The sequence below is a fragment of the Hyla sarda genome, chromosome 1 (genome assembly GCF_029499605.1).
Source record: "Hyla sarda isolate aHylSar1 chromosome 1, aHylSar1.hap1, whole genome shotgun sequence".
NCBI lineage: Eukaryota > Metazoa > Chordata > Amphibia > Anura > Hylidae > Hyla > Hyla sarda.
Window position 1 is genome coordinate 587,753,920 of NC_079189.1, and position 14,504 is coordinate 587,768,423.

The 14,504-nt window shown below is 47.4% G+C and overlaps 1 protein-coding gene across 3 annotated transcripts in view; it reads left to right on the forward strand.

Annotated features, from left to right (window-relative positions):
* GPBP1 (GC-rich promoter binding protein 1) overlaps positions 1 to 14,504 on the forward strand; it is a 40,699-nt gene that overhangs the window by 20,025 nt on the left and 6,170 nt on the right. For all 3 annotated transcript variants that reach the window (XM_056545863.1, XM_056545844.1, XM_056545853.1), the window contains exon 7: positions 12,623 to 12,748. In XM_056545863.1, coding sequence (XP_056401838.1) covers positions 12,623 to 12,748 — 126 coding nt within the window. The remainder of the gene's footprint in view (positions 1 to 12,622; positions 12,749 to 14,504) is intronic.

Here is a 14,504-nt window from a genome sequence, read left to right on the forward strand (position 1 = left end):
AATTCCTTTCTTTTTGGAACACTGATGACATCACGAGCACAGTGCTCTCCGCTGACATTTCTGTCCATTTTAGCAACCATGCATAGCAGATGTATGCTAAGGGCAACATGGTGGCTCCGTGGTTAGCACTGCTGCCTTGCATTGCTGGGGACTTGGGTTCAAATCCCACTAAGGACAACAATAAATAAAGCGTTATTATTATAATAACGTCAGCAGAGAGAACTGTGCTCGTGATGTCATCAGAGAGCATTCCAAAAAGAAAAGAATTTCCTCTGTAGTATTCAGCAGCTAATAAGTACAGGAAGGATTAAGATTTTTTAATCTAAGTAATTTACAAATATGTTTATCTTTCTGCCACCAGTTGATTTAAAAGAAAAAAGGTTTTCACCGGAGTACCCCTTTAAGAGCGAGCCTGTAATTGAAATTAGCTGTTCGGCACGTTCATGCCACTCACCGCACCGCCGTCAGCCTGGGTTAGATGGATTCAGATGCGCTCCAGCCGAGGTGGCGTGATGTTCGCACTATCTGCGGCCGCGCTCACCGGCGGGCTCTTCCTCGGCGTCTGACGTCAGCTGACCTCGGGTGCCGGTGGATGTTGAATGCCGTTTCTCAGTCTTTTCCTCAGCAGCAATAATAATTGTAAACAATGTTACAATTATTGCTGCTGAGGAAAAGACTGAGTCTTGAAACGCGTCCAACCCCCTATATATACACTATTGAGACCACCTTTTATATGAACTCTGAGAACCCTATACGCAGTGGATATACCATCCAGCTAATTGCCTGCTTCATACGTGCGCCCTTGAACCACGAGGACTAGAGATGAGCAAACTTACAGTAAATTTGATTCGTCACAAACTTCTCGGCTCGGCAGTTGATGACTTTTCCTGCGTAAATTAGTTCAGCCTTCAGGTGCTCCGGTGGGCTGGAAAAGGTGGATACAGTCCTAGGAGAGAGTCCCCAAGATTGTATCCACCTTTTCCAGCCCATCGGAGCACCGGAAAGCTGAACTAATTTATGCAGGAAAAGTCATCAACTGCCGAGCCGAGAAGTTCGTGACGAATCGAATTTACTGTAAGTTCGCTCATCTCTAACGAGGACGCGATTGATACCTTCAGTGGAAGCTCTGGAGAGACATCATTTTGAGCCCACCGCTATACAGCACCGCCATCCTAGGAGACGGCAGAGTCTCCGATGGTGCCCTCTCCCGCAAAGAGAGACAGCCTGTGCCCACCACATCAAGTGGCCACAGTACCCAGGCACCAAAGGAAACGCTGAAGAGATCGCAGCATCTCCATCTGATGACAGCATCTTCAGCCTGTAACACATGGAGCCGTGAGCATAAAATTATATCTCCTGCTACTTACTACTGCAAACTGTTACAAGTGCTACTTATGCCGCCAATCATCATTGAGCTTAGATACAAAGTAACAATTGCATCACTGTGAACTGTTGAGCAGCACTGAGAGCTGTATATTGACTATTACTTACAGATTGGTGCTATAAAAGCACTACAAGGCGCATATTAACATATGGACTGATTTACCGTATATACTAGAGTATAAGCCGACCCGAATATAAGCCGAGACCCCTAATTTCACCCAAAAAACCCAGGAAAAGTTATTGACTCGACTATAAGCCTAGGGTGGGAAATACATTATCACCGCCTGTTAATCCCTTCATCAGTGGTCTTCAACATCTGCGGACCTCCAGATGTTGCAAAACTACAACTCCCAGCATGCCCGGACAGCCGATGGCTGTCCGGGCATGCTGGGAGTTGTAGTTTTGAAACCTTTGGAGGTATGCAGGTTGAAGACCACTGCGGCCTTCATCATCATCCAGACCCCCCTTTAGTTTTCTACTCACCTCCCCTCAGTGGGAAGGAAGGGTGAGCTGGTCCAGGCCATCTATGCTGCAGGGACCATCCGGTGGAGAGGGTTAGTCGTTCCAGGCTGTCCATCTACACCGGGATGCCCTCTTCTCCGCTCCGGGCCGGCCCCGGACTAGTGATGTTGCCTTGACGACGACGCACAGGGACGTTCATGCGCAGGGACCTCACAGACCAAATCACCCTTCCTTCCAACCGAGGGGAGGCGAGTAGAAAACTAAAGGGGGGTCTGGATGATGACAAAGGCCGCAGTGGTCTACAACCTGCGGACCTCCAGATGTTTCAAAACTACAACTCCCAGCATGCCGATGGCTGTCCGGGCATACTGGGAGCTGTAGTTTTGCAACATCTGGAGGTCCGCAGGTTGAAGACCACTGAGAAGGGATTGACAGGCGGAGAGTTCACTCGAGTATAAGCCGAGGGGGACGTTTTCAGCACGAAAAATCGTGCTGAAAAACTAGGCTTATACTCGAGTATATATGGTACTCTATTTGTCCACCAAATTCAACAGTTGCTATAGGTTACCAACACCTTATGGATGGTTTCTTCTTTTTTTTATATATATATATATATATATATATATATAATCTCTCTACTATCAGATCGAATTTTTTGTATTCTTACTAGCACATGTATTATATATATTCATCTAATTTAATTGTCTCAATACAATATTTTATCTTTTTATATACATTTTTAACTAGTGGGTGTCGTGATTTCACAAGGGCCCTGTGAACCACTGTCACCACTATCCGCATATTAAAACAATGAAATATATTTACTATTTGTATGAATAAACTATTTTTATTAACTTGTGTCCATATATCCTTGACCTTGAGCCCCAATTATCTTTATATCATTTCTGTAATATTTTGGTACACCGAGGGATATAGGTGTAATTATTGGACAGCCCAGGTCTATATTGGTTGCGGTGTGAACAAGAGCCGTTCCATTTTTTTCTCTATTTGATTTGTAAATTACTTCTATTCAAAAATCCTAATCCTTCCAGTACTTTTTAGCAGCTACAGAGAAAATCCTATTCTTTTTGTTTCTTTTTTGTCCACAGTGCTCTCTGCTGACATCTCTGTCTGTGTCAGGAACTGTCCAGAGCAGCATAGGTTTTCTATGGGGATTTTCTCCTGCTCTGGACAGTTCCTGATACGGGCCGCAGGTGTCAGCAGAGAGCACTGTGGACAAGACAATAAAGAAATTAAAAAAGGAAAGGAATTTCCTCCAAATAGAATACAGCTGCTAATATGTACTGGAATGGTAAAAATTTTTTAATAGAAGTAATTTACAAATCTGTTTTTGTAATTTAAAAAAGGTTTTCCACCAGAGTACCCCTTAAAGGGGTATTCCGCCCCTAGACATCTTATCCCCTATACAAAGGATAGGGGATAAGATGTCAGTACGCCGCGGTCCCGCTGCTGGGGAGCCCTGGGATCCCCGCTGCGGCACCACGCTCTCATTACAGCACAGAGCGAAATCGCTCTGCGCGTAATGATGGGCAGTACAGAGGCCGGAGCATTGTTATGTCACGGCTCCGCCCCTCGTGACATCACGGCCCGCCCCTTTCAATACAAGTCTATGGGAGGGGGCGTGGCGGTCGTCACGCCCCCTCCCATAGACTTGCATTAAGGGGACGGGCCGTGATGTCATGAGGGGCGGCGCCATGACGTCACGCTGCTCCGTCCCCCGTATCGCCGTCATTACGCACAGAGCGAACTCTCTCTGTGCTATAATGATGGCGGGGTGCCGCAGCAGGGATCCCGGGGGTCCTCAGCAGCGGGACCGCGGCGTACTGACATCTTATCCCCTATCCTTTGGATAGGGGATAAGATGTCTAGGGGCGGAGTACCCCTTTAAGGACTCAGCGTTTTTCCCGTTTTTGCATTTTCATCTTTTCCTAATCACCTTCTAAAAATCATAATGCTTTCAATTTTGCACATAAAAATCCATATCATGGCTTATTTTTTGCGCCACCAATTTTACTTTGCAGTGACATTAGTAATTTTACCCAAAAATTCACGGCGAAACAGAAAAAAATTAATTGTGCGACAAAATTTGAAGAAAAAATGTAATTTTGTAACTTTTGGGGGCTTCCGTTTCTATGCAGTAAATTTTTCGGTAAAAATGACACCTTATCACTATTCTGTAGGTCCATTCGGTTAAAATGATCCCCTACTTATATAGGTTGGATATTGTCGTACTTCGGGAAAAAAATCATAACTACATGCAGGAAAATTTATATGTTTAAAAATTCTCCTTCTAATCCCTATAACTTTTTTTATTTTTCCGCGTATGGGGCGGTATGAGGACTCATTTTTTGCGCTGTGTTCTGAAGTTTTTATCGGTACCATTTTTGTATTGATAGGACTTTTTGATTGCTATTTTTTCTTGATATAAAAAGTGACCAAAAATGCACTATTTTTGACTTTGGAATTTTTTTGCGCGCACGCCATTGACCGTGCAATTTAATTAATTATATATTTTTATATTTCGGACATTTTCACACGCGATGATACCACATATGTTTATTTTTATTTACAGTTTTTTTTTTTTTTTTATGGGAAAAGGGGGTGATTCAAACTTTTATTAGGGAAGGGGTTAAATGACCTTTTTCACTTTTTTTTATTATTTCACTTTTTCACTTTTTTTTTTTTTTGCAGTGTTATAGCTCCAATAGGGACCTATAACACTGCACACACTGATATCCTATGCTGATCCCTGCAAAGCCATAGCTTTGCAGGGATCAGTCAGATAGGGGCTTGATTGCTCGACGATCGGACGCCGCGGAGAGAGGTAAGGAGACCTCCGCCTGTGTCCCAGCTGATTGGGACATCACGATTTTATCGCGATGTCCCGATCAGCCCGACTGAGCTGCCGGGAAGCATTTACTTTCGTTTTCAGACGCGGCGGTCAACTTTGATCGCCGCGTCTGAAGGGTTAACAGCGCGCGGCACAACTATCGAGGTGACCCCCGTTTTTAACACCGGGACCGGGTGTAGGGTGTACAGGTACCCCCTACGTCCTTAAGAGGTTAAGGACCAAGCCCATTTTCACCTAAAGAACCAGAGCAATTTTTGCACATCTGACCACTGTCACTTTAAGCATTAATTTCTCCGGGATGCTTTTACTTACTTTTTTCGTGACCTATTCTACTTTAACATAGTGGTAAATTTCCGTCGATACTTGCATCATTTCTTGGTGAAAAATGCAAAAATTTCATGAAAAACATTGTAGAGAGTAGTACAAGAAAAAACTTTTTTTGGGAGCGGTGTATAGAGCCTTCAGTTGGCAACACTTTTGAATGAATAAAATTCACACTTACACTTGGTGAGTGGTTACTCTAACCACTCACACACTTTAGAAGACCAATAGATGCAACCAGTGATCTCTCATATCAGTCCTTTCTCCGCATCAATCCTCCTCGGCAAGTGACTCGTCACTCCGAATAATATAATGGATAAACAAAAAAACAAAAATAGGAGAGCAGACAGGATCGATATTAATATGCAGCCAATTTCCTGCGTTAAGGGAGCAACCCTACTTACTTCGGCGAGAGGGTTTTTTTCGTCCATAAACCCCCCTCAATCCGGCCAGCCTGCGAACGAGTTTGTCTTTCACCACACCATCCAGGTACTTGACACACCGGTATTCATTCGCTCCTTTTTTCAGATCTGTCCGAAAGTTTTCTTTATAATTAGTGCAAGGCACTGAACTTCGTTCAAAAGAATAATTTATTTAATAATACATATAATCCGACGCGTTGCAGGGAGAAAATTCCCCTTCCTCAGGGATCTGAGGTCCATGAAAAACATTGAAAATTTTGCATTTTTCTAACTTTGAAGCTCTCTGCTTGTAAGGAAAATGGACATCCTAAATAAATGATCTATTGATTGACATATACAATATGTCTACTTTGTTTGCATCATAAAGTTGAAATTTTTTACTTTTGGAAGACATCAGCGGGCTTCAAAGTTCAGCAGAAATTTTCAAATTTTTCACAAAATTTTCAAAATCGGAATTTCTCTATCGGCTCCATTGGGGGACATAGACCATGGGGTGTATGCTGCTGTCTCTAGGAGGTGTGACACTATGGCAACAAAAAAAGTTGGCTACTCCCAGCAGGATATACCCGCCTCCAGGCCCTGAGCTAATCAGTTTTAGCTTAGTGTCTAAGGAAGTGGACATGGTCTGGAGTTCTCTCCAGACGAGGTCTTATGTTTTATTATTTTCTTAGATTTAGGGATGTTAGTTTTTTATTCCGTTTTCTTTCCTGTTTTCAGGTGGGGACTCAGGAACTCCGGCTCACTGTTTCCCCATTGCGATTGAGGGGGACACGTATATGCGCTGTTCACCCTCTCTCGCCAACGGTCAGTGCCTGGGGTTGTACCTCATGGGTCTGGGTCCCCCTATCTCCCTGCTCGCCTCGCTTGCACATGGTAGCCCGGCGTGATGCAGGTAACTAAAGCTGGCTGAAGACTTCATAGAGAAGACTTCATGAGGTAAGTTCTTCAGACTGAGGTGAGTATTTCCCCCTTTTAGGTGTGGACTTGCAACCTCTGGAGACCCCTAGTTTTTGCCCACTCTTTATTTTCCCTGGGCAACCCCTTCATGATGGTCTGGGGGCTTATTGAAGAGGGACTAGCAACCCTCTCTTAGTATCAGGTTGGGGGACATATGCAGTAGTGTGAGAACTGTATTCAGGCACCATGGCCAGCTTCCTCCCTCAGCAGCCGCGGCTGCTGACTTTCACTTGCGAGTGCCGGCTTCAGTCTCAGCCGCATCTCGCGCCTGTCTCTCCTTCCCGTCGGCAGCGTGTAAAAGCTGCTGACGGTGTTTTCACCCGCTCTCTTCCCATTGCGCTCGCACATGTGACTGCATATGGGCTTAGGGCTGAGAGCGGGCGCCATTATCTCCCGGCCACATGTTCTCAGCCGCAGGTTCTGCACAGTCTTAAGCCCCGCCTACCTGCGAGCCGCGGCTGCGACTTTCACTGTTTTGAATGTGCAGCTTCGGCTGCATATCGCTGTCATAAGTTCCCTGTTTGGCAGCGGAGGCTGCCGGGTGTGTGTTCGTCCGCTCCCTTCCCCTGTCACTCACATATGCGTTTGGGGCCGGGAGCGGGCGCCATTATCGGTCGCATGTAGTTTGACCGCGGGCCCTGTACGAACTTAGCTCTGCCCACCCCTGGCCGGCAGGGATTCCTCAGAGCGCGCAAATTATCGGTGCAGTGTGCGCACAGAGGGATTTTCAGGGCCAATCAGTGATGCCCTTGCTGGGTGAGACTTATGTCCGAGTCCAGACAGGTTCCTCCCTCTAAACAGCTCGGGAGGTTACTTATTACAGCTTTAGGGGCTGTAACGCTAAAATGTATGGTTCTGCTGAACCCGTTTGTTTTACCTACACCACTGCTCCCCCAGACCCCCCTGTGAAGGGCTCCAGTTCTGTGGGGACTGCCTTTGGAGGGATCCTCCCTACTCCGGCCCTCCAGAGGGTCCCGCTCTCCCCCCTATACTGACGCTCTTGCAGCGTCATAAGGGTGTTTCATCTGACTCATCCCCCGAGTCTCCTGGCAGGCACGGGCGCTCCCTCACAGGCATCGCCCTGTTACTCCAGCTGGTAGCAAGCGTAGCTCCCCTAGAGGACGCTCCTATGGTCGCCGCTCTGGTTCTCCAGACCTGCGTACCAGTCCAGTTTCTCCTCTCTTCCAGGGTCACCTCACACGTTCCCAATTACCTGGAGAACTTGTGGTTGAAGTTTCCGATTCGGCCTCTGATTCAGAGGACCGCATGGATATGTCGGACATGGTGCACTCACTGGTTTCGGCCATAAGAGACACCTTCCATCTAGAGGACCCAGAAATTTTGGGCGTGGCTCCAGAAGTTACCCTTTATTGTGCCCGACCTCTTCCAGGGCTGCCTCACCTCGTTGCCATTCACCTAGAGAACTTGTGGATGAGGTTTCTGCTTCGGCCTCCGACTCAGAGGACCGCACGGATATGTCCTGATGTGGTGTACTCATTGGTTTCGGCCATAAGAGACACCTTCCAGTTAAAGGACCCAGGAACTTCGGACGTGGCTCCAGAAGTCTCCTTTCTTCGTACCCGACCGGCACTCAAGACTTTCAGCTCTCTCGCTGAATTTGACGTCCTGCTGGAATCCGCCTGGAGGCGTCTTGACAAGAAGTTTCAGGAAACGAAGAAGGTTCAAGCACGGTATTCCCTCGCCAAGGACCTCATTGCTCGGTGGACCTCCTTTCCAACTGTGGATCTACTGGTCTCCCGCCTCTCTAAGGCGACTGTCCTGCCGTTGACTGATGCAGCTGCCTTTCAGGATCCAGTGGACAAAAAGGTGGGGACTTTGGCAAAACTTGCCTTTTAGACGGCAGGTTCCTCCTTTCTTCCTGCTTTTGCGTCTGCCTGGGTGTCAGATGCCCTTTCAGTATGGTCTCCCAACTCCGCCAGGTAGTATTCAGCATTCCTCCGGAGGATCTATCTGAACCAGCTCGATGCTCCTCTGCCGGAGATTTTCTGTGTTCTGCTCCCATGCGCAGCCGCTGTGCTGCCTTTGCCACAGGCTACCTGGAGGCCTCCTTCGCTCCATGTGGTTTATAGCCTGAATGCCGACACAGCCTTCAAGAAGGGAGGCGACGGGCGGTAAGAGTTCCTTATACCTCTGGATAAGGCTTGCAGAACCACTTTCCATCGGAAGTCCTCCTCCTTCCGGTCCTGCAGACCTTTGGTTCCAACAAAGGGTTCAGCTTGGCGCCTTCACGGGTAGAGTTCTCCCCCCTTCTGGACCCATCCCACCCATAAGCCTTCCTTGGCCTGAAGGGTCGCCCCACCCACCGACCTTTTTTGGGTGGTTGGTCGCCTCTGCAGTTCCAGACGGTCATTTCTTTTGTGGCTCTCCATTTCGGTCTGGCCACTTCTCCGCGGACCCTTTCCAAGTCCTGGCGCCTGTGATGGCCCTTTAATACGGACATCAGTTGTTTCCATGATCCCTAACTTGGACGACCTCATGATCAGAGCTCCAGCCAGGGCCCAGATCCTGGAGAGTCTTGGTCTCAACCTCCAGACCTTGTCTCACTTCGGTTGGATGGTCTATCGGGACAAGTCCAACAGCTCTCCTGGGGCTCCAGTTCGACGCGGCCTCAGCCTGCTTTCGACTCCGTCGAACAATCGTCCAACTCTCATCTAGAGTCCGGTGACTTTGGCACCCTGCTCCAGTTTTCCATTCGCTTTTGCATGGATGTCCTGGGTCGATTGGTGGAGGCCGTGCAATTTGTCCTCTTTCATCACCGACTTTTTTTCACCTGCTGATTCTCTTCCGGTGGGACAGGTCTCCATTGGCTCTCGACAGTCTTGTCAGTCCCTTCTATGGTGGCTTCGTTTTCCCCCTGATTTTTCAGGGGCGCTCCTTCCTGCCTCTCCCTGCCTGTCTGTCGGGCTGGGGAGGTGTTTTCAGGGAACAGCCAGTCTGTGGTCTTGGTCCCCCGAGAAGCCCTTTTCCCCCTTCAACATGTTGAGGTCTAGGGCAATTCTTTCTTTGCTTGATTCTTGGGAATTTCCCTTCTGGGTGGAACTCAGGTTTCCGGCCATCTCAGCTATCCTCTATCCGGCCGTCCCTGGGACGTGGTCTTCTTGGTTGGTCCTCAGTCGTCCAAGACGAGTGGTCCCCACATCCGGGGGTGTTTGCAGTGATCTGCAACCCCTGAGGCATTCCTGGCGTGGACCTCTGCTTGTCCCGCCACAACCGAAGCGTTCCTCTCTCTTGGTCGGGCTTTGCCCTACCTTATCTGTTTAGTGGTCGGGCGTTGTCCTACCTTGTCTGTTTTTCCTCCCCTTCCTCTTTTCGGGGGTTCTGAGGAAACTCATTGTAGGGCGTTCCCGCCATTCTCGTGGCCCAGCCGTTGTTCGTCGTCATGGTCAGACTCCTATACGTCTTAACGATGCGCCTTCCCTATTCCAGACCTCCTAGCTCAGGTCTCCTGTGCCACCCTATTTACCGTCTCTGCTTTTGCCGGTGTGGCGGTTGAGACAGTGGTTCTGAGGACCCACGGTTTCTCTTCCCAAGTGGTTTGCACCATGCTGAGGGCTCACAAGCCTTCCTCTGCAAGACTTGCCACCATACCTGGCGATCTTGTTTTCGTTGGTGTGAAACTCAGCCTTTTTCTCCGGTCGCGGTTTTCCTTCCCGACCCCTTTCCCTTCCAGTCGGGGCTGGCCCAAGGGTTGGCTTTCAGCTTCCTTAAGGGTCAAGGTTCGGTCTTTTCCATTCGACGTCCTCTGACATTCAATTATCATGTCCAAACCTGGTTCAGGAAGTGTCACAAGCTGCCCCTCCTTATCAGTCCCCCTTCTTTCCCTTGGGACTTACACTTGGTCTTAGGTGCACTACAAGGCACCCCTTTTGACCCTCTCAGGAACATTTTTCTTCGCCTCCTTCCCCGGAAGGTGGCGTTCCTTTATTGCTCTTAGCTCTGTTAGGAGGGTGTCAGAGCTGGTAGCTTTCTCCTGCCGTTCTTCCTTCCTGGTTGTATACCAGGACAAGTTGTTTTCCGTCCAGGTCCGTCCTTCTTATCTGAGATGGTTTTTGACTTTTTCATCTCAATGAGAACATTGTCCTACCGTCCTTTTGTCTGGCCCCTTCTCATCTCTGGAAGCGTTTGTTCCACAACCTGGTTGTGGTGAGGGCTGTTCGGACTTCTCTACTCAGTCACACTTTCTTTTCGGCAATGTGACCCCTTTTTTGTTTTTCCGGAAGGTCGTTGTATAGGACAACCTGCTTCTACGACCACCATTTTTCGGTGGATCCGGTCTGCTCTTTTTTGGGAGCTTACTGCTCCAAGCGGAAGATCCCACCCTTCAGGGGTTTGGCTCATTCCACCCGTTTTTCGGGGCATCCTGGGCCCTCCGATACGTGGCTTCGGCCTTGCAGTTCTGTAAGGCGTCCGCGTGGTCGTCTTTGTACACTTTCTCAAGGTACTACCAGATTCATGCCTTCGCATCGGTTGATGCTACTCTGGGCTGTAAGATGTTGCAGACGGCGGTGGTCCAACCATCCACCTATCTGATTCCTTACCCACCCAAGGGACGGCTTTGGTACGTCCCATGGTCTGTGTCCCCCAATGGAGCCGATGGAGAAAAGGAGATTTTTTTTATGCTTACCGTAAAATCTTTCTCGAAGGATCCATTGGGGGACACAACTCCCACCCTTTTTTGGGTTTCTCTTTGGTTCTCTGTCCGAGGGTGTGTTCAGTTGTTTTTTCCTCTGGTTCTCGGACAGTTTGTGTTTTTTCCTTGACTTGTCGGTCTTCTCCTATTGCTCTGGTACTAAAACTGATTAGCTCAGGGCCTGGAGGCGGGTATATCCTGCTGGGAGGAGCCGACTTTTTTTGTTGCCATAGTGTCACACCACCTAGAGACAGCAGCATACACCCCATGGTCTGTGTCCCCCAATGGATCTTTCGAGAGAGAGAGATTTTACGGTAATGGGTGTGGGGGGGGGGGGGGGGGGGATAATGGGTGTGGGTCTCAGGACCCCCCCCCAGGGGTTTGCACAGGGTGCCTTCTGTATGATTTCAGCAGGCATCCCGGTCCAGTCCCTGCCCGGCGAGCATCGGGGACTGGAATTCCCACGGGTGTACAGGTACGCCCTTGGTCCTTAAGTACCAGGACATCAGGGCGTACCTGTACGCCCGTGGTCCTTAAGGGGTTAAAGAAGCACTCCAGTTTGTTTGCTTGTATCATGCACACTCATCATCACTAGTCTTTCAGTGCCAAGAATGTGTCCATGTTATTCCACACAGCTGCATCCATGTGTTCCATTACTGTAACTCAATCTGTGTTAAAGGGGTACTCTGGTGAAAAAACTTTTTTTTTTTCTTTCTAATCAACTGGTGTTAGAAAGTTATATAGATCTGTAAATGACTTCTATTTAAAAATCTTAATCCTTCCAGTACTTATCAGCTGCTGTATGCTCCACAGGAAGTTGTGTAGTTCTTTCCAGTCTGACCACATTGCTCTCTGCTGCCACCTCTGTCCGTATCAGGAACTTTCCAGATTACAAACAAATCCCCATAGAAAAACTAGCATACAGCAGCTGATAAGTACTGGAAGGATTGAGATTTTTAGATAGAAGTAATTTACAAATAGGTTTAACTTTTTGGCACCAGTTTATTAAAAAAAATTATTGTTTCCCACCAGACTGGTGTTACCCCTTTATGTGTGTAAAAGAAAGGGATCTGCCCTGTGTCAACTGTATTTCTGTGAAGTACAAGATTACAAAAACATCGATAAAATCTATCCTGGCAGCTCCCAGACCCCTCCTAGCTCTAGCTATATACTGCTGCTGCTATCTCTATAGGGCAGCCTTAGGAAATACTTTTCAGTGATGTAACTGCAATCAGTACGGCTGAGAACCCACATCAGATAAAACTCAAACAAAGCATAAACATGTTTCACTATTATAGCTTATTCTGCACAATATATGGAAAATAAAAAAGACTAATTTTCCAGACTGCTTTTTTTTTTTTTTTTTTTTTTTTAAATTTTGTTTAAATAATCTGTCACAAAGTTCTTACTGCCCTATCTGAAGGCAACATAAACTAGTGGCAGGGAAATAGACTTCTACAACCCTTACAAATCTAAACTGTTAACATGTCTGTGCAATAAGTCAAAATTTAAATTTTTAATTGTTATTCTGGGTTCTAACAATTTGTCATATAGGAACAGAGTTGTCTGCAGTGGGAAGAACACGATCTGGAAAATCTGGATTCTTCTAATGAAAGCTTCAGACCAAATCAGTGCGCACATCCGGATGCTCTGGATGTGTGTCAGACCGGAGGCGATGAGGTACTTACTTATCCTTTATATACAATTTACAGGGACCTCGTTATCAATAGAAGGTTGGGAAAACCCACTTCACATCACAATTCGTCTTCTGTTTCACGTATACATCGACAATTGGCTGCCAACACGTGAGGCTCAGGCCTCATTGACCTTAAATGAGCACTGTCAGATACAAAACGTTTGTTTTACAGCTTGGCAAAACATTAACCTTTCTAATAGAATTTTCTCATGAAGTATATCTCCCTATTTTATTTTATGGAACTCATGGCTTATAAAATCATGGCTTTGTCCAAGCTTAAGCACAGGCATGGACAAAGTCCAGTAAGTTAGGGTGGGCTAGCACTCCTCTGTGCTCTCTCCTGTCTGATAGCACTCCTCTGTGCTCTCTCCTGTCTGATAGGACTCCTCTGTGCTCTCTCCTGTCTGATAGGACACCTCTGTGCTCTCTCCTGTCTGATAGCACTCCTCTGTGCTCTCTCCTGTCTGATAGGACTCCTCTGTGCTCTCTCCTGTCTGATAGGACTCCTCTGTGCTCTCTCCTGTCTGATAGGACTCCTCTGTGCTCTCTCCTGTCTGATAGGACTCCTCTGTGCTCTCTCCTGTCTGATAGCACTCCTCTGTGCTCTCTCTTGTCTGATAGCACTCCTCTGTGCTCTCTCTTGTCTGATAGCACTCCTCTGTGCTCTCTCTTGTCTGATAGCACTCCTCTGTGCTCTCTCTTGTCTGATGGCACTCCTCTGTGCTCTCTCTTGTCTGATGGCACTCCTCTGTGCTCTCTCTTGTCTGATGGCACTCCTCTGTGCTCTCGTCTGATGGCACTCTTCTGTGCTCTCTCCTGTCTGATGGCACTCCTCTGTGCTCTCTCCTGTCTGATAGGACTCCTCTGTGCTCTCTCCTGTCTGATAGGACACCTCTGTGCTCTCTCCTGTCTGATAGGACTCCTCTGTGCTCTCTCTTGTCTGATGGCACTCCTCTGTGCTCTCTTGTCTGATGGCACTCTTCTGTGCTCTCTCCTGTCTGATGGCACTCCTCTGTGCTCTCTCCTGTCTGATGGCACTCCTCTGTGCTCTCCCCTGTCTGATAGCACTCCTCAGTGCTCTCTCTGATAGGACGGGAGAGAGCACAGAGGAGTGCTATCCCACTCTCACTTACTGGACTTTGTCCATGCCTGTGCTTCAGCTTGGACAAAGCAATGATTTTATAAGCCATAATTTCTATAAAAAGGAAATACATTTTCTTATGAAGTATATTAGAAAGGTTAATGTTTTGCCAAGATGTACAGCATGAATCTGACAGTGGCCGTTTAATTGCCTGAACGTAGTCGTGAATGGAGTATTTTTTCCCCCAGTGTATATATGTTTGGTCTCGAGCATGCTTTGTGTCTGTGCCCAAACATGGATATGCTCAGTAAAAGTACTTACTAGCTGACTATTAGCTGAACATGAAAAAAAAATGTTTTTAAATCAACTGGTGCCAGAAAGTTAAACAGATTTGTGAATTACTTTTATTTAAAAATCTTAATCCAGTACTTATCAGCTGCTGTATGTTCCACAGGAAGTTCTTTTCTTTTTAAATTTCCTTTCTGTCTGACCACAGTGCTCTCTGCTGACACCTCTGTCCATGTCAGGAACTGTCCAGAGCAGGATAGGTTTGCTATGGGGATTTGCTCCTGCTCTGGACAGCTCCTAAATTGGACAGAGGTGTCAGCAGAGAGCACTGTGGTCAGACTGAAGAGAACTACACAACTTCCTCTGTAGTA